This window comes from Colossoma macropomum, unplaced genomic scaffold (genome assembly GCF_904425465.1).
Source record: "Colossoma macropomum unplaced genomic scaffold, Colossoma_macropomum, whole genome shotgun sequence".
Lineage (NCBI taxonomy): Eukaryota > Metazoa > Chordata > Actinopteri > Characiformes > Serrasalmidae > Colossoma > Colossoma macropomum.
This window is the reverse complement of record NW_023494806.1, coordinates 9,492,516-9,511,538: the sequence shown is the minus strand read 5'-3', so window position 1 is coordinate 9,511,538 and position 19,023 is coordinate 9,492,516. Positions and strand designations below refer to the sequence as shown.

The 19,023-nt window shown below is 39.9% G+C and overlaps 1 protein-coding gene across 2 annotated transcripts in view; it reads right to left on the bottom strand.

Annotated features, from left to right (window-relative positions):
• abca2 (ATP-binding cassette, sub-family A (ABC1), member 2) overlaps nucleotides 1–19,023 on the bottom strand; it is a 119,076-nt gene that overhangs the window by 19,006 nt on the left and 81,047 nt on the right. For both annotated transcript variants that reach the window (XM_036598436.1, XM_036598437.1), the window contains 15 exons: nucleotides 18,731–18,827; nucleotides 18,371–18,544; nucleotides 13,974–14,076; nucleotides 13,606–13,720; nucleotides 11,565–11,755; nucleotides 10,944–11,094; nucleotides 10,578–10,782; nucleotides 9,968–10,126; nucleotides 8,589–8,769; nucleotides 7,693–7,905; nucleotides 5,829–6,025; nucleotides 5,249–5,428; nucleotides 3,048–3,223; nucleotides 1,365–1,485; nucleotides 344–622 (listed from right to left, as the gene is read on the bottom strand). In XM_036598436.1, coding sequence (XP_036454329.1) covers nucleotides 344–622; nucleotides 1,365–1,485; nucleotides 3,048–3,223; nucleotides 5,249–5,428; nucleotides 5,829–6,025; nucleotides 7,693–7,905; nucleotides 8,589–8,769; nucleotides 9,968–10,126; nucleotides 10,578–10,782; nucleotides 10,944–11,094; nucleotides 11,565–11,755; nucleotides 13,606–13,720; nucleotides 13,974–14,076; nucleotides 18,371–18,544; nucleotides 18,731–18,827 — 2,542 coding nt within the window. The remainder of the gene's footprint in view (nucleotides 1–343; nucleotides 623–1,364; nucleotides 1,486–3,047; nucleotides 3,224–5,248; nucleotides 5,429–5,828; nucleotides 6,026–7,692; nucleotides 7,906–8,588; nucleotides 8,770–9,967; nucleotides 10,127–10,577; nucleotides 10,783–10,943; nucleotides 11,095–11,564; nucleotides 11,756–13,605; nucleotides 13,721–13,973; nucleotides 14,077–18,370; nucleotides 18,545–18,730; nucleotides 18,828–19,023) is intronic.

Here is a 19,023-nt window from a genome sequence, read left to right as displayed (position 1 = left end):
CTTCTCTATTTTCTTCACTGTGGATTAGCAGATTTCTTGTTTTTCCAGAAATGAGTGCACAGCCTAGTCTTGTTTTGTACAGGCTCGCGGTTTCGAGGTTCGGAAGGAGTTAAAGTTCACCTTGATGAACTCGGCACAAAGCACACTTAACCACTACTGCTTTTTGCATCCTTTTATTTGTACTCTGCAACCACTATTATACTAATATGTACGTTTGGGCCCACCGATATGCCCACCTATATTTAAAAAAATCCACACAAAAACAAGCAACATGCAGAGAAAGAGAGAGATCATAAACAAATACATAAATGATAATAAGATAACAGAACAGTAATATATGCACCTCTGAGGCTGGCAGAGTCTGGGTCCTGGTTGTTATTAAACAGGGGGCAGTATTCTCCATAAAACTCTGAGTACGGTCCGCCCTCGTCTCCCCGCACTGAGCCCAGAGAGGAGTCGGAGTGCAGCGAGGCCTGACTGGGGCTCAGTCTGGAGCACATCACCAGATTACTCAGCTCCACCTCCGGCCGAGTCACCGCACCAACCACAGCACCATCAGCCTGCGGACCGGCTAGAGACGTGGGCTTACCAGCAGAGGAGCCCCCTGGAGAGTCCTTCATGTCTGAGAGAGAGAGAGAGAGAGAGAGAGAGAGAGAGAGAGAGAGAGAGAGAGAGAGAGAGAGAGATTTCAGAACAACAGAAAAAGAACAGGAAAATCAAAGCACAGCAGATCACTGTATTTCAAGCTTAAATTGGGCCTGAAATTTTTGTCTGAACTGGACCGAACCACTGCGCCTAACTCTGTTCCAGCAAACGTCTGTCCCAAATGGAGACTGGAGAATTAAATTCAAAAACCCAATTACTACACATCCAAAATTGTTTGTAAACAATAATATTGATCAATCAATAGCTTCAAACAGCACCCCAAAGTTTTTTAAGCTACATAGGTTAATGTACTGCTGTCATGCAGGCACTGTGGTCTTTGCTGCCTAGTGCAGTAGATTAAAAGCTGTAGATTAAAAGCTCTTTGAGGTAACAAAAGTAGGTATGAAGCATAAAGCAGGGAAGTACTACAGCAGAGGTCAATACAGGTCAAAATTTAAAACCTCAACCCGACATGAGCCCGAGAAACAGTTAAGTAATGATGACCTTGACGTGAATATTTCCAAGCTCTAATTTGTATCAAGTATTGACTGTTCATGATTGCTGGTTTCAGGCACAGAACAAAAATGTGGACTTTCTGTTGGGAAACAATGATCTAGACCTTACAGAGAAACGGTCTGCAAATGATCAAAGCTTCTTCTTTTCTGTGTGAATTTCAGAATCTTTCAAAGAGAGCATCGTCTTGCCATCCTCTCTCTCACCTGCGTCGCTGTTCTCCACAGACAGGTCCTCCTCTGACACTTTAAGGAAGACCTCCTCCAGCGTGGTGTCCATCACCCCGAAGCTGGTGAGGGCCAGGCTGTCCAGACTTTGCTCCAGCGCCTGCCAAGAGAAGACATCACAATTCAGACTAACAGAATCCATACTGTGCCTCTGCTCTAGTGGTCATTTTAATACTGTGTGGGCACCGACTGAAGCACTGAAAAAAGAATCGTATTTTTGTTAAAATAAGCAGTGACAGGAATGTTTCTTCTTTTAGTGCATTGTATGTATTTAATAATTTATTTTATCATTTATTTCATTATTTAATTAATTTTTATTTGCATTTTGCAAATAGTTTATCTTTTTCCTACCCTTTTTTATTTTCTCTTTATGCTCTATAGAAAGCACTTTAAGCTGCATTTCAATGTATAAAATGTGCTATATAAATAAAGTTTATTATTAAATTATTATTATAATGAAGAGAATGTGGGAAAATCAACTGATAAATGTACACTAAACATTCAGAAGTACTGAATTACCATTGAAAAAGTTTTTAAAAACATAAAACCAGTTTTTTTTCCCCTAATATATGTATAAAATGATTTTAATAAGCTAGTTTAGTTCAACTTGATAGGATTTAAATAATTAGCAGGAAGCTGTAAAAAGAAATACTGAAGATGATGAAAAGAGCTAGAAATGATTGTAAAATTACAGAGAAAGTGGTTTAACATGATGTGGCATGCGCCCGCCCCCCGGGCCCCGACGATGACGGCCGCGAGAGCCGGCAGGAAGGCGGGGCCCAAACACCCAGCGGCGACGAACCTCGGCCAGGACGGCAGGGAGAGAGCCGCGAGTGGGGAGGGGGCGGAGCGCAAAACCCGAGCCCCTCTGAGTAACCCGAGTGACGCGAGTGACGGCGGGAGGAGGGGGAAGACGACGATGGTGCCGGCAACGAGAGGCACCAGGGCAAGGAGCGAGTCCCGAGCTCCGCCGCCTGGGCCCCGCCCCCTGTTACGCAGCGAGGCCGCTCCACTACACCTCACCTTCGACCCGGGCGGCTGAGCTGCGATCTGGGGGTGGTGACGAGGAGGCGGAGCGGCGAGCTCTCGTTCCCTCTCGGCTCGGGCGGTCACGCTGCCCTTAATGAGAGCCAGCTGGTGCTGATCTGACTGGCAGCGTGAGCGCCTTTTAAAAGAGCTGAGAGGGAACAGAGGGAGAGAGAGAGAGAGAGAGAGAGAGGGACGAGCAGCAGCCACAAGAGCGACTGAGTGAAGAGCTGAAAAGCTTATTTAGGAGAAGGACTGAAAAGTCTGGCCAAGCCACTGAAAAGTGGCCAGCTTAGCACAGAGCAGTGTTGGTTTGTTTGAGTTTGTATTGTTTGTTTGAACTTGGAATTAAAGAAATATGGCTGCTGCGACACTGAACCCTGCCTCCAGCGTCCTAGAATTAGAATAATAATAATTATTATTATTATTCTAATGATAATTATAATAATAATAAAAATAATAATAATACTGTCTCATGTAATATTTAAATCTTCATTTTATTATTACTGAATACAAAATAATACAAATTTTTTAAAATGACAAGAGATTCAAGACATTTTGAAATTTATTCTAAACCTACTTCTTTGAGTTTATGCGTTTGTGTGTGTGTGTGTGTGTGTGTGTGTGTACGTATACCTGAAACAGTCTCTCGAAGCAGCCCTTCTTGACGGCCTCAGACGGCAGGACGTAGGACAGTTCAGTGTTGGAGTCGGACACCAGCAGGCAGGAGGCCACATACTGTCTGATAAACTGAGTAACTCTGCTCTCTGAGCACGGAGACAGGGAGGAGGAGGGGGGGACGCTCGACTGATCTGGCAACACACACAAACAGACGCAGAGTGGTACGAGTGGAACAAACACAAGCAGAAACACATGAAAAACACCAAATATGAAATAAAGTCTAGACAAACTCTGCAGAGACTCATAATGTGTTTCATATACAGCAGCAGAACTATCACTGTATCACTGCCTCCTTTAGGAACAGCGCCCGCTTGCTGTGAAGCTAAACCATATCTGTGTTTGAGGTTAGCATGAATATGATGATAATTCATAAACCTACGCACAGTTAAATAAACTAGAACAGCAGATAGTTTTGTTTTTGAAGCATAAACAAGGGCAGATTACTCTTAAATGAGGTAAGAAGCCACCCTTGTGAATCCTGAATGAATTTGTCACCAATAATTTGTATTTCAAAACATTTCTAGTCTTTGTATTTCTGAAAAACTGTGATATTAGTCAAAGTACAACACTAAAAATACAATATTTTGGTGAAGATGAGAATGTAACTTAACTGCCAAGCTGCAAAACTCAGATATATGGATCATATGAATATATGGATTAATAACCCTGAATTGGTTCAAAGTCAGAGTTGGAAACACATTTTGGACTTGGACTTTAGAAATTAAAATTTGAATGATCCTATACTTTCACTATGTTTATTTTAATAAAATAAATGACTGAAGATTCCATTTTGTCACTGCCAAAACAATCATAATTGTACCAAAATTTTACCACTATTTCAGCCTTACAGTTTTAGCTAATTTTGAGCAGAACTCAGAAACGCTAGCTGGTACACAACTAGCAAACAAAACTGTAAATTCATATTTTTCATTAAAACACAAAATGTTTAGTTAATTGCAGAAAATATAGTGACAGTTCTTAATGTTACACGCTGATTGTAAGACTTCGAATAATAAAATCCAACCACTCAGCAGGTGGTCATGAGGGACAGGGATGCAGTCTCACTTCCTGCTCTAAAATGCAGGGGTGTGGCTAAAATGAGGCTCGGCCTATGGACTAAAACTCTTTGTGTTTCGGTAGTGACATGAAAACATGGGATTCCTTGAATAAAGTTTTGTATTGAAAAATAAAACTCATCATAAATCTAAATCGTTCAACTTCAATTTAAAAGAAATCAAAAATGTCCTTAAAAAATGAAAAAAATCTCCCATTAGACAGTACAGTAACACTTTATTTGGACAGTCCACTTTAGATGCTTTGTAGATACATGACTTACTTTCAAGTTACATTCAACTAAATATCTACTAAATTCAATTGATCATTTTCTTTAACTCTAAATCTGGCTTTAGTTCTAACCCTCGCCTTAACCTCGACCCAAAATCTAAACCCAACCCTCACCCTGGTCCTAGCCCTAACCCTGGTCCAAATCCTAACCCTACCCCACCACTGTTTAGAATCAACAGATAGTTTGTTACCAATTTGAACATCTGTTGATAATATATAGGGGACTATAGTGGACTAAATAAAGTGAGACTGAAAGTACCTTATAAATGATTTTGTGTATATTTAGTTTATTACTATCTCAGTTAATGCCTTGTGTTTAAGCAGATGATGACATAATCCTTGTAAATAAATCAAGAATACTTTTTAAATAGTTTTAAATAGTTTTTTATCGTTGAACCACATTTTTAAAAATTCAGTAGAATAGGCCACAAACTCTCCAGCAAGACGGCTAAATGATGTGGAATTCTAGCTAAGAATCAATACAGCTAGCATGTAATGCTAAAGCTAGCAGTGAAACTCCAGTGAACAACTTTGTGTCTTTATGATGAAAATCGAACTAAATGATACTTCTGGAGAGATATTCTAAAGGGGGCTTTTTCCACATGTCTGGCGGGCAGTTCTCAACCCAAAATCTAACTTTATTTATTAAATTTTCACTTTGAAAACTTTTTTCTCTCCAAACCTGGCCAACCGCCCTCCATTACCACATATTTTTAAAACCCCATCATTTGTTCAGGAGAGAAAATAAGGGGGATGGGGGCTTCTTTTCCCCAGGTTACCCTACATATCAAAACAAACACACACACACTCACCTGCAGCATTGGAGTCACTCTGTTTCTTGACGAGTGTGAGCTTGTATCCGTCTCCGTAGGTGCTCTTGAGAAACAGTGGCGAGCCGCAGCACTTCAGCTTACCATGAGAGATGATGGCGATGCGGTCACCCAGCAGGTCAGCTTCGTCCATGTGGTGGGTGGAGAGGAGGATGGTCCGACCTGCACACAAGCAAGGCAAGAAATAGCCAGTTATTCAGAATGATACTCTCAGATATTACACACATTCATATAAACCATGTACAAGTCTATGCTATCTGGCTGCTGCACAAATCAGACAGTGACCACTGATTTAACTCTTTTTTCACTGTATTTATTAAACACTGGTATATTTTATTATGTTGTATTTTGCTGCCATTTCATAAAATCACTCTGTTACATTAGCTGTGTGTTACAGCGATATTGCCACAGTTAAGGGGTTTTAATGTTTCATGTTGTACAACATCCATTACGATGATAAAATCATATTAACATGGCCTCTCATGACTTGTTGTTTTAATAAGCCTCAAAACTGATTAATAACCCCACAGTATCAGGGGTAAAATTAAGCTCTTGTTCTGACCCTGTTTGTATTTGAGAATGAGGTCCCAGATTGCCCGCCGAGCATACGGGTCCACTCCTGCAGTGGGTTCATCCAGAATGACTGCCCGCGAACCGCCCACAAATGCGATAGCCACAGACAGCTTCCTCTTCATGCCCCCGGACAGCGTCTGCACCAGGCTGTGACGCTTATTAGATAACTCCAGATCCTCGATCATTCTGGAATTTAAAGACAAGAAAATAGAGTTATCAAACACAGAGGCAACTGAGAAAAACATATAGAAAAACATAAAAACACATTAATATTTAATATTTAGTTCTATGGTAAAGAGGAGGCATTGAGACTGAAAAAAGTTTTAGCTCTAATTCAGCAGTTCTGTTCATAGAGCCGTGAGACATTAGATCTGAGGGGCCTGAAGGCGATACTGGACTGGGGAGTTTGACGAATGTTGTTGGTTTTATCTTATTGTACTTTACCGACGTTCCTCTTTTGTTCAGTAATGATCACTGTGTTAAGGCTGTTACAAGCTGATAATGAGGCTATTATATTAAGTAACAGAGGCGTGAAACAGCACAAAAGCATGTCCTCTTACATAAGAAGCTCGCTGTGTCTCGGTGTGACAGATTAATAATGCAATACATTCAACTGCAGATCCAATATAGCCCTGTATAAAAAACCCGACATTTTTAAGTCTACATCAGGGGTCGCAACCCAAATGGTAAGAAGAGCCATTTTGTTCCCTCAACAAACATCAAACCACTTTGGGAGCCACAACATTTTATGTCCATTTTACCATCGTGGCTGTAAATATGTCCCAGTATGTGCTGATGTTCCAGTATCAGATAAAATATATGATATAAACGAAAACGCAGATTTACTTTGCTCTGCTTTAAGCTTCAGCTCAGCTATAGCCGCTTTTCTCGCATCTCTGGCAGGAAACTTTTCCGCAAAAGTAGAATAGTTTGTAAAACGTCTCCCAATGTTCGACTTTTTACAAGGCTGAAGTCGCCAGAATGTAACTGCTGCATCATTTAAGAAGGAATGGGAAAATTCAGACAAGAAGCTGGCGAATAAGAAGCTGACTTCTGCTGACTGTGTAGTGTTTGACAGTTTCTCGCTGCAGTTTAATTGTATCAGGAAACCAGCTGGAGTGCTCATAAATGCAAATAAGTCCATTCATCTCCAAATGATCAATGTTTGTCTTAAATCTCACTCTTTGCCTTTTCGTTAGCTGATAGCTAGGCGAGATTGCTGTCTGTGTTGCTATGGTGACAGTCTGCGCTGACGTGCGGTTTTAACACTCCCTTTTCCAGCCTCTCTTTATCCCTTACAATTAAGCGGACTGTTTCTGTTACTGTGTATTTAGGATTGACATATGTAAATATTCTCTGTTCTGTCTGGCTACTGTGTACAGTGCATCATTCAAAAAGCAATTTGGGCTAAAACGTACAGAACAAACAGTTAAATTGGGACTGAAATCCTCAGGGATGTCATCCTTTCCAATATGTGGATCCTTTGGAAGGCTGCACTGATACATTTGCTGCCTGACAGTCAACAATAATAACTCTGCTACAGACTACAATCTGCAGTACCAACACTCTTTATCACTTCAGTGAGAATAGGTGCCGGCCAAACTGCTCTAGGCTATTCAGAGGATCATATATAAATGTGTTCATGGTGTCAGCTGTGACAACAGTGATGAATTCAAAATGGACTGTTTCCATATGTGAAATTTGATATTTTTTAATGTTTGCCTAGTACATGCATAGTTTTTCACAGTATAAGCCCTTTAAAATATGTTTGCATCCAAACTCTTAAGACAAATTTGAATTGAAAATGAATGCAATGACATTGAGTTGTTTTGTGCATAAGTGTGTAGACTGACTTGTCCATCTCTTTGCGGATGTCCTCTTCAGCCATGCCCTTCAGGCGCGAGTAGAACCACAGGTGCTCCTCCACACTCAGCTTGTCAAAGAGCACGTTGTGCTGGGGACACATACCCAGGTTCTGCCGGATGCGCTCCATCTCCGTGCGGATGTCGTGGCCGTAGATGGTGGCCGAACCAGAAGTGGGGGGGAACAGTCCAGTGAGGATGGACCTAGAGATCATCATAATACAGTGACCTAACTGTGTCTTGACTGTCCAAAGATGGCATGCATCAGGTATCTGAGACTAAAGGCAGATACACTTCACTCTGCAACACTTTATATGTGCTAAGTTCATAGGGACTTCCTAACACATGCATAAGCATATTTATGAACAGCTTATGTTAGCATTGTACTTCAATAACTAAATTAAAAGCCCTGTGAGTTATTACAAATACATTCTTAATTAGGCTATTGTCTTAAATGTTATATTACTTGGGAATGGTGCCTTATAACAGCGTTATAAAGTGACAAGTATCACTTTATATGAAGTGTCTTTATGTGAATACAGTGTCATTTACTTCATAAAACATCTGCTGAAAAATACTTTTGTTTTATAACTATTATTAAATATTTATGCATGTGAAGGTCCCTATGTAGGCAGTCTTTAAATAAAGTGTTACCCACTCTACAAAGATAATAAGTGATAAATTAATATGAGGTCCCCTTTGTGATCAAAGAAGTTTTAACAAATTTTGGACCAAAATCTTGATATGTGTCCACTGCCTTGATGTAAACAATGCTAAATCTAATAGATCCCTGTGTAAAAAGACAGCTACATTCTCTTATTTTCATCCTTACTGACCGAGGGCACTACTCTCACACACAATTCACCATATGCATTTAACTCTCTTACATGGTGGTGGTCTTTCCAGCCCCGTTGTGCCCCAGGAAAGAGACGACTTGGTTCTCGTGCAGGTTTAAGCTGAGCTTATTCAGAGCCAGCTTGCTGCCTGTCTTGTAGACTTTGGTGAGCTTGTCTATGCAGACCACTAGGGGCAAGTGACTGGGCTCCTCTTCTATTCCACGAGTTTCCTCTGGAGGGCAGCACACAGATATCAAAATCAGTCACATGGACAATTAAACATTGTTGCATGACCAAATCAGTTAATTTAGCTAGTGTGTACATACAGCAGCTATTATAAACATCTTTACTAGAAACTATAGCTGGGCAGAACAGACAACAAAAACACAGTGTTGTTGATGTAAATCATCCCTCTAATGAAGCATCAAAAGCTTCTTGAGCTCTAACTGCGCTCCCTTGTGGAGAATCTTCATTCAGCTAAACGTGAGTGAGTCTGTTAGTCAGTGAATCAGTAAGTTAGTTAGTCAGTTCCAAGCCAGGTTCAAGAAGTGCTTTGCATCTACAAATTATTGTATTAAAAATTAATATCTTAAAGAATACCTTAGTAACAATGAATGTCACAATAATTAACATGAAAAAAGAAACAATTACTCTTGAGTCATTCACACAGACAACAAATGATCAATATACAGAAAATGACTGTGAAATCTTTCACCTCCAAAAACAGTAACTGTACAGGAGAAGGGAAAATCTTCAGTAGGAAGTGTTCACAAAATAAAAATGGCAGCTGGCATTTTTCAAATTATGTAAAAAATTAAGACAAAATGACCAAACGACAACAATGGACATTTTTTTTTTGCTCCGACTACAACAATATGTAAATAAGTGGCATGAATTTGTCAAATAAGGTGTTGCACTTTTAATAGACAACTGCCTTGTAGCCTTTTGTTGAGGTAAATCATTTTTGCATTGCATCAGTTTATGGTGAAAGTCCAGCTCTTCACCAAAAAGAGCCAATCAGCTTGCTGGTTATGCTGGAGGATTGATGATATTGTAGTGCTAGCGGGAAAAGCCGCCCCTTGTTGTGGAGATCTGCGCAAGTGCGGTAGCCAGAACAATTTTAAAAAATCATAGCCAAACACTACAAACTCTTTACATGTTTTTTGACAGATTTTACTTCAAATATGTTTTTTAAACAGTAATTTGACCTATTTTGGTTTCTCCCTATTCAAAGAGAGAGGATCCTGGTCTTGTATGGCTGGCGGAGTTGCAAAGATGGCCGCTCATTGAACAGATTTTCTTATGAGGACTTTGTTATGGTCCAGCTCTGACTTTAAAAGTGCTATTACAATGTTATATCATTAAACACAGTTTTGAGACCAATAGCCCACTGCCCAAATTGTCATTTAGTCATTTGAAATCAGTTGTACCTGAGCGTCTGTGCTCCATTGCACATGCCTGATCCTCCTCCATCACACTCAGCCTGGCACTGCTCCCCCAAGGCCACTCCCACGTCTCAATACGCCCACTGCCCAGCCAATAAGACTTCTGCAGGGGGAAGTACCACGGCCGGGGCAGCCCATACATCCCTGTGGAGTCAGAAGAGCATTATGGAGATTCAGAACAAAAAGTGCAGACTTTAAAGTCTTAAAAGCTCTTTACTGCAGGACGTTGGCCTCTTGGGGATGAAGCTAGTGACTGGCAGTTTTCACAGAAGGTTCCCTTTGATAAGAACAGCTGAAGAAAAATTAACAATGGCCTTTAATAACATTACTGTGGCACTTCTACAGCACAATGGAGCTGAACCAGCAGTGCTAAGAAGTAAAGGATAAGGGGAATGTTGTGTACTCTACACAATAAATAAATAAATAAATAAATAAATGTTGAACAACATATTTTGATGCTCTACCTTGAGCCACTGACCAATCCATGCTCCCTTCACAAATGCGTTCTTTCTTAGCTACTCTTAGCTGGACACGCTTTCCAGAACACTGGAATTGAACGACATAATATCAGTGCAATAACTGCAGCACAGCTCACCTGGATGAACAGCCTCTATGTACCAGGTCAGCACTCCGTATACAGTGGCGTCGATGATTAGCATGACCATGGACAGCAGCAGGTTAAAGTCATCGCCCTCTACTGGTGACTGGTTGATGGTGCGCCACTGGATGCCCACCCCAGCCACCTCGTACAAGGCAAAGTACTTTGAGCCCAGGCCAAAAGCAGTGGTGGACATCAGAGACTGTGGGCGGAGAGGAAGTTGCATATGAACGGAAGGACAGATGGCAGCTTAGATACAGTTGCCAAGGAGAATACTGCCTATTTTATCCTAAAACACCCTGTACATTGGGGTCAATGGTGGCAGTGCTATATATCGTAACCGGGAAGGAGGAAGTTTCCTACCGCAATGCACTTCTCAAAGGCAGTGATCTTGTCGTGGGCCACCTCTTCTCTGATGGCCACATACATGTAGGGAACATAGCTCAGGAAATAAATAATCCCACCACACGCTGAGGCCAGCTTGGCTTTGGAGTAGATCACTGATACCAGGAAACTAGCAGGGAGAAAAGCAAAGAGATTATTCAGTAGAACAGGCCGCTGCAAGACAAAATTAAAGTGCAGACAAAAGTCTGGCTTTGCGATGGCTGCTAATATTGTTTTTGCTATGCAACATACTTTTTTCCATTTTTATAAATTACTGTATATCACACAGTCAAAAAACACATAATTCGACACAGTTTGAGAAAAGTGTGTAATGATTTAGGAATGAAATCTGCATGATGCTAATTGATATAAGGGGGTATAAGCTTTCACTACTTGTTAGCTAGATTGACCTCATAACTCCAGTGCAAAACTGAAGAAGCAAACTTCGGACTCCAAACATGTCTTGGCTGAAAGACTAAATGAGGGGTAAGAGAGAAATTCTATAATGTTTGTAGTTTTTTGCCAAAATATTCCTAACATTAACTAATATTGACAGTAAACTAGCAAAAGAGTGGCTTTAGGTGTTGTAATGTAGATTACCAGAACATGATGGTGGCAATGGCATAGACGGTGAGGAAGAGCCAGATGATGAAGGGGTCACTGTGGAGGAGAACCTTGCCATATTTCAGTATGGCTGTGAGTGCGGTCACTGAGATGGAGAGCTGCACAAAGCCAGTGATGAACCAGGCCACCCAGTGTACAGCATTATTCAGACCCATCATCTTCATCACCTGAGTGAAATCATCATCATCATCATCATCATCATCAGAATAATATGTCTATGGCAGCAGTTATTCAATCAATTGTTTGAGTTGATTACTCATCAATGAGGTTAATTATGGCAAAATGTTGTTTATCACAAAAAATTCTTGACATATCGGAATATTATGTTTTTGCCTTGTTGCCCTCCTCTAGAATCAACATTAAAATTGATTACACTCTTATGCTTTATCATGTAATACATTAGAAGGCATAATGGTTTGATTAGTCCTCAATCAAACAATAGCCAACAGATTAACCTGTTATTTAAATAGTAGTTAACTGCAGCACTTAATTATAATAGCAAACAGGCATGCCGGAAAAAGTGACCACAACATCTGTTGTAAACATGCATACTTGTGTCTAACAGTGGTGCTGCAGCAGTCCCTAAAGCAAAAGTTCATGGTTTAAAGATCAAACTCCCTTCTGATGAGGTATCTTGAAGGTGGAAGTCAATTTTAAATGTATTTTTGGGACGTTTGGGATGTTTGATTTCTTTTTTGGCTCTAGCTGGCTAATTCTATATACAGACCCAATTCCAAAAAAAGAATGCAGTGTAAAATGTAAATAAATGTAAATAAAAATAGAATGCAATGATTTGCAAATCTCATAGACCCATATTTTATTCACAATAGAACACAGAACATATATCAGATGTTAAAAGTGATTAAGTCATTAAGATCTTGATGGCAGCAACGCATCTCAAAAAAGTTGGGACAGGGCCGTGTCTACCATTGTGCAGCATCCCCTCTTCTTTTAACACAGCCTGTAAATGTCTGGGAAGTGAGGAGACCAGTTGCTGGAGTTTTGAGAGACGAATGTTGTCCTGTTCTTCTCTGATGTAGGATTCTGGTCGCTCAACAGTCCAGGGCTTCTTTGTCGGATTTTTCGTTTCATGATGTGTCAATTGTTTTCTACTGGTGAAAACAAGCCATAGGCACTAATGCAACCCCATACCATCAGAGATGCAGACTTTTGAACTGTGCATTGATAATAAAGCTGGATGATTCCTCTCCTTCTAAGTCCTCAGGACACGGCATCCGTGGTTTCCAAAAAGAATTTCAAATTTTGATTCATCTGACCACAGAACAGTTTTCCATTTTGCCTCAGTCCATTTTAAATGAGCTTTGGCCCAGAGAAGACAGCAGCGTTTCTGGATCGCGTTGACATATGGCTTCTTCTTTGCATGATACAGCTTTAACTTGCATTTGTGGATTGCACAGCGAACTGTGTTCAAGACAATTATTTCTGGGCCTGTTCCTGAGCCCATGCTGTCAAGTTCTAAATGAGTTAATGTTTTTCATGAAATGGTAAAATGTTTTGCTTTCAACATCTGATATGCATTCTATGTTCTATTGTGAATAAAATATGGGTCAATGAAATTTGCAAATCATTACATTCTGTTTTTATTTACATTTACATGTTACACAGTGTCCCAACTTTTTTGGAAACTGGGTTGTAAATTATTGTTTGAATTATGAAAAAAAGTTTAACAACCAACTGAAGTTAGTGCTATCACTAATACTAGCTAGCACCACTGATTTAGTATTTAGTAGCCCCCTAAACAGTGGCCAGCAGTCAGGATTTGTTCAGTGCTGTAGGGATTCCCGGTGGTTGTGTAATGTATTGACATTAAGCATGCTGGGTATTGTAGTTAACATTGATGAACGAAAACATGAAAACAATATACAACTGTTAATTCTGACGAACTGATGAGGCTAAGGGATGCAAAGTGCTACAGAATATTACATAATGTGAGAAATAACATCATAAATGCTAATTTTAGGCTGGAATGCCTCTTCAAACATGCAATGGTCCTTACCTCTTTGAGTCGATGCTCCTTTTCAGCCACTATATGCTGGATCATCATGGCCACTGAGTAGACCCAGGAGATGACCATACACAGGGGCATCATGTGCTCTATTACAAACAGGAAACTGCACAGACCAGCAGAACTTAGTGCTATATTAGCGCATGTGTAATTCCGCAACATGCTGACGTCAAGCATAGTAGCATATTACTGAAAGTGTAACTGTCAATTATCAACACCTCCAACTTCACACTTTCACAGCCCTTTGATATCATTCTCACCATCAAAACCTCTGGGATTTGCCCAATGATGGCTGAGGTGAAAGAGAAACTGAGAACACACACAGGGTGGTGAACGCAGATATTAACGGAGGGGCTTACTCGTCTCTGGTGTAGCACGGGTAAGGAAACATCTGGACATAATTCCCAGGCTCCACGACATCATGTCCGACAAACGTGTTAATAATCGCTCTCTCCATCATATCTATGAGAAAACAACAGACCGAAATACGTCACATTCACAAAGATGCAAATCCTGTAAGTAATGCATTCTCATAACATGTGTTTAACCCTTAGATGTAGTTATTGCCAGCAATAATAAAAGCACAATGTAATTTTAGATGAATTATTTCTTACTCATAGCACATTGAAACAAGTAGAGGAATTCTGTGGAAAATGCAGATTTTAAAGGTTAAACTTTTAACCAATACCACATGAATACTTAAGTAGAAGAGAAGATATTTTATTATAATTTGAACTTGATCACTTTATTTGGAGTGGACCTTTGCAGATGATTAATAAACTCTTAATAGAGTATCAGTAACACATCAACAACATATCAGTGAAGTAGCAGTAGTGAAGCATCTGAATACACTGAAGTAAATATCTTGTAGATGTTCTGTTGATACATTAAGTAGATGTACTGTTAATATGTTACTTCCATTACGCAAAACCTAACCTTACCCAACCTTACCCACACCTAACCCTCACCCTGGCCCTAATCCTAACCCTAACCCTAACCTTAACCTCAACCCAAAACCTAATCCCAACCCTCATATGTTTCTGACACGTTACTGAGAGTGTGTTGAGTGTTTGTTTCATCTAAAAGGATCACTCAAAATAAAGTGTCACCAAAGTTATTGTTGTATGGACAGTCTTGTTTTGGAAAAGAAAAAAACTGGAATTCAATGGAATTCACATACCACAGATACCTTAGCAACCCCCTAGCAACAACCTAGCAACAACCTGGAACATCATAGCTACCATTTAGCAAAGCTCTAGCGATAACATACGAACCACTTAGCAACACCCTAGCAACTACCTGGGATAACACAGCAATTGCCTAGCTACTCTCTAGCAACCTCCTTATATACCTTAGCACCCACAAAACAACACACTGGCAACCATCGAAAAAACCACCATAGCAAAACCACAGCAATACTGGGGAACTGCTTAAGCTGCGCAATCACTTAGCATTTCCTTCAGGAAATGCAATTTTCTGCTAAAATATATAATTGGATTACATTAGAACAGCATAATAAAAGCAAAGTAATAGCGCTTCATATTTAGGGGTTAAAATCGTTCCAGGCAGTACTTGTAATAGAGTCATTTAAAACCACCCTCGCGTTGGCTGAGTGCACTGAGGGAAAACATACGTTCTTGTTAGCTTTTGTAAGCTTTTAAATAAAAGATGATGCAGTGCAGAAAATCGCTGAGGCAACACTTTCCATCCGCACCTTCACAGGTGTCCCGAGCTTAGCATATCCAGGTAAGCAGTTTACCAGAATACACTCCGTTCTGATTGAAACATCAAACGCCCAACACCTCTCCCATGGCACTCTGGTCCTCTGTGGACACTTCTTGAGCAGGTGATTTATTGCTCTGCCTACAGTTTTGTTAGTTCAGTTTTTTTGGACAAACTGCAGAAACAATGCTCAGGAGTTGAGCTTGGATGAAAATGTACATTCCTCAGCCAATAAAACCACCAAGCTCACAATATCTTCATCAACAACAGAGAACAAAGAGCGCAGGAGAATCTGAAGAGCATCTACATAAGCAACTGCCTGAAATAACCACATGGAACTGTTTTGTAAAATGCACTGCAATGTGTTTTAACGCATTACAATGCAATCTTTAATCGCAGTTCCATGCTTAGTAAAGCACACAGGCTATCAAAAGATTTTAAAATGTTTTAATATAACTGAGCATGTTCTCTTTGTCCTTTCGTAATAATTAACCCTAAAATATTAAACAGAATGATGGTCGTCCCATTTCTTTGCAAACAAACTGCAAAATTAAAGTTGGCAAAAGTTAGGTGTACTTAGGGAATAAGTCCAAAGCCCACCATTTAATCTACCTGTTATCATGTCAGCACCCATCAGCACTCAAACATTTCAGGGAAAACCTGCTCTGCATATCAAGGCAGACACTATGAGCCTGTTTACACCTTGCATCAACATTGGTTTTTGGGGACCAGATTTCACTGGAAACTCTTTCACTTTTGGGGACTGGATTTCACTTTCATGCATGAAAAGCCAGGTGTAGATACCCCGAACATGCCATGTGTTCAGATTACGATCAGACCACTCAAACCACATTCAGAGTTGGTCAGAAGCGGACCTTGACCACATTTAACACACAAGCGCTGACTATGTGAGGCTGGAGTTCCCCAAACCAAGAGCCTTCTTGCACTCTGGGTTGATGAGTGTCGAAGCCAAGTGTGTCAGCAAAAAAATAACAAAAGGAGGGGCTCCAAAGTGGCACAGCCTTCTAAGCATTGGCCCTATCATCAAGAGATCGCGAGTTCGATCCGTGGTGATGCTACAGGCATCCATAGCCGGGTTTCCAAGAGATCACAGTTGGCCTTGCTTCACCCTCCTAGCGCTGGTGGTATCATGTGATGGGAAAGCCTAACTAGTGGGAGGAATTTGATATGTCTAAGCTGGGGAGAAAATTGGGGAAAGTGAAAATGTGTAGATGTGCTTTTTATGTGGGGAAAGTACAGACAGATCTCCTCTGGTCACACTGGAGTCACATTTCAGTGAAAAGTGGAAATGGAAACTGGCCAAAGTATATCCAGATACAATCTGGACATGGCTGTATGTTCATGCCAGATGTATACAGACTCTTTAATGAACATGAGTGCTGCCCAATAAACTCAAAGTATTAAGAAATACACTTCTAAAAAGTTCTTATATGCTTCTGGCTTTCATGTATGGTTTTAGAAAAAAAACACTTTAATTAGTATAGAACCTTTATATTATGAGAACCTTTAAAATCTACAAAATTGGTAAAAATACACTGAAATATTCTTTAGAGAACTAAAGGTGATTCTTTTATGGCATCACTCATGTAATGAGTGGGAATAGGCAGCATGTATGACTTCACAAAAAGCTAAACAATGAGGTACATATAAGAGAGCTAATGAGTCCTGAACAAGCTACAGGTGTGTGTGATCATGATGGGCTGACCATGACAGTTTATGTTAACAAAACCTTTGTGGTTATTATTCTTAATTAACCCCTCAAAAACCCAGACTTATTACAGCCTATGGGTTTTTATTCAATAACTACATGGTTTATAATGCACAGGTCTTCTTTCGTTATAGGTCTATATAATAGAAGTTTGGACTTGCTGTCAGCTGAAGTCCACCTGAAATCAGAATGGCCTGTTATTTTTTATTTTGTTATTTTCTGGTCATATTTAACCCAATTTATCATATCATTTACATATCACTCAAAAGACAAAATTATTGTTTTACTGTAATGTCTAATCAAAGTGTACTGACTTTTCCTCGCCTTGAAAACGTGTTCTGAATTTGGGATGACATCACCATGCACCAGCAGGCGGGGACAAATAATATAATAATATTATCATGTTTCACCTCCTTCCTTTTACAACCCCACCTGTCATCCAGTGGAAGTGCTCAGCTAGACCAGAGATCCTCCCTGACTGTGTTTAACAAATACATCACAGTACTGAAGGAAATGCGCTATAATTTCAGGTTCACATTAACTTTAAGAGGTTTACAGAAAACCAAACATTACTTTGATATTGATAAATAGAAGTGAAATTGCCCCCAAACTTTTTAATGGTTATTTATTTATTTGTTTGTTTGTTTGTTTGTTTTTTGTCTCCTTTTTTTTAATAATCCCAGGTCTTGTGGCCTCACCACCCGCACCCATCAGTGGGCAACTACTTTATTTTAAAATTTGTAAGTTCAATATTAGTTTATGCTTATAAATACCTGCATGTATGTACAGAATATCACTGCTGTCGGAACAAAACCTCGTATCTCCATTTTTGTTGTTTTTCAGTTTTTGACATAATCTGCCTGTTGCTCTTTAGATTTTATGTAAATTTCATGATGGATGGACCAAAAGAAACGACCCAAAATGACTTGGAAAAAAGTCTGGTTCCATTGACTTACATTAAAAGTAAAGTATGTTTTTTACGTCTCCTATAAAGTTACCATTTTGGAGATATGAGATTTTGTTCCAACAACAGCGATATGTACACATATCTAGTGCACCTGTACTGTTTTTTTTAACTCAATTTTAGATCTCTACTATCCTCTATCCAACCCATACATACACTCAAATGAAGAAAAAATACCACAAGACAAAATATATATCAAACAGATATCAAAGCATTACAGAAGAATCAACCAAAAATAAAAATAGATAGTATCAATATCAAGAACAGAGAGGAGGGAAAAAAAGAGAATAAACTTAAAGGCTTATATCTACAGAAAACTGGGGAGATTCTGCTGTGTGTACCTTGGATCCACACAAAGCCATAGAGGAAGTAGAACTTTCCGCCCGTGTTGGGTCCCGGCCGCCAGTAAGCGCGGCGGATCTCGTTGGTTTTCTCAGTGAAGCTGGAATTCTGCCTGATCTTATACTGCACGTGGGGAGGCAGAGAGCCGTCTTTGTTGGTCTGGAAAATCACGCCTACATGCAGAACACAAAGCCACAGACAAAGGTCACCACTGCGTCCTATTAGACTCACTCATAACAAGCTGCTACATCCAGTGCAGCCAGCAGCAGGGGCATGTTCTTCATCAAGTATTTACTAACTGTGGCTGAGGGAGTTGTAGAGAGAAAGCCTTTAGGAGATGTGATGGAGGGGTCACTCACTTGCGAAGACAGAGACGTTGTCCTGATAGGCCTGGTTCAGCGTGTAGTTAACTATACTCTCCTCATCAGGGAAGCCTTTGAAAATATCCACACTGACCTGAAGCATGAACAGAAACAGCTGTTTCATATAAAGGGATGGTAATAGAAATAATGTTGATTCATTACATTTTTTAATGTAGCAACAACAGGGAGTGTCTGACAATGTTCCTCGTATTACTTGTTAATGTTTCCATTTCAACATGTAAAAGAACAACATCTGATACTTTAAAATGACACAGTGAAGTTTCTCCATT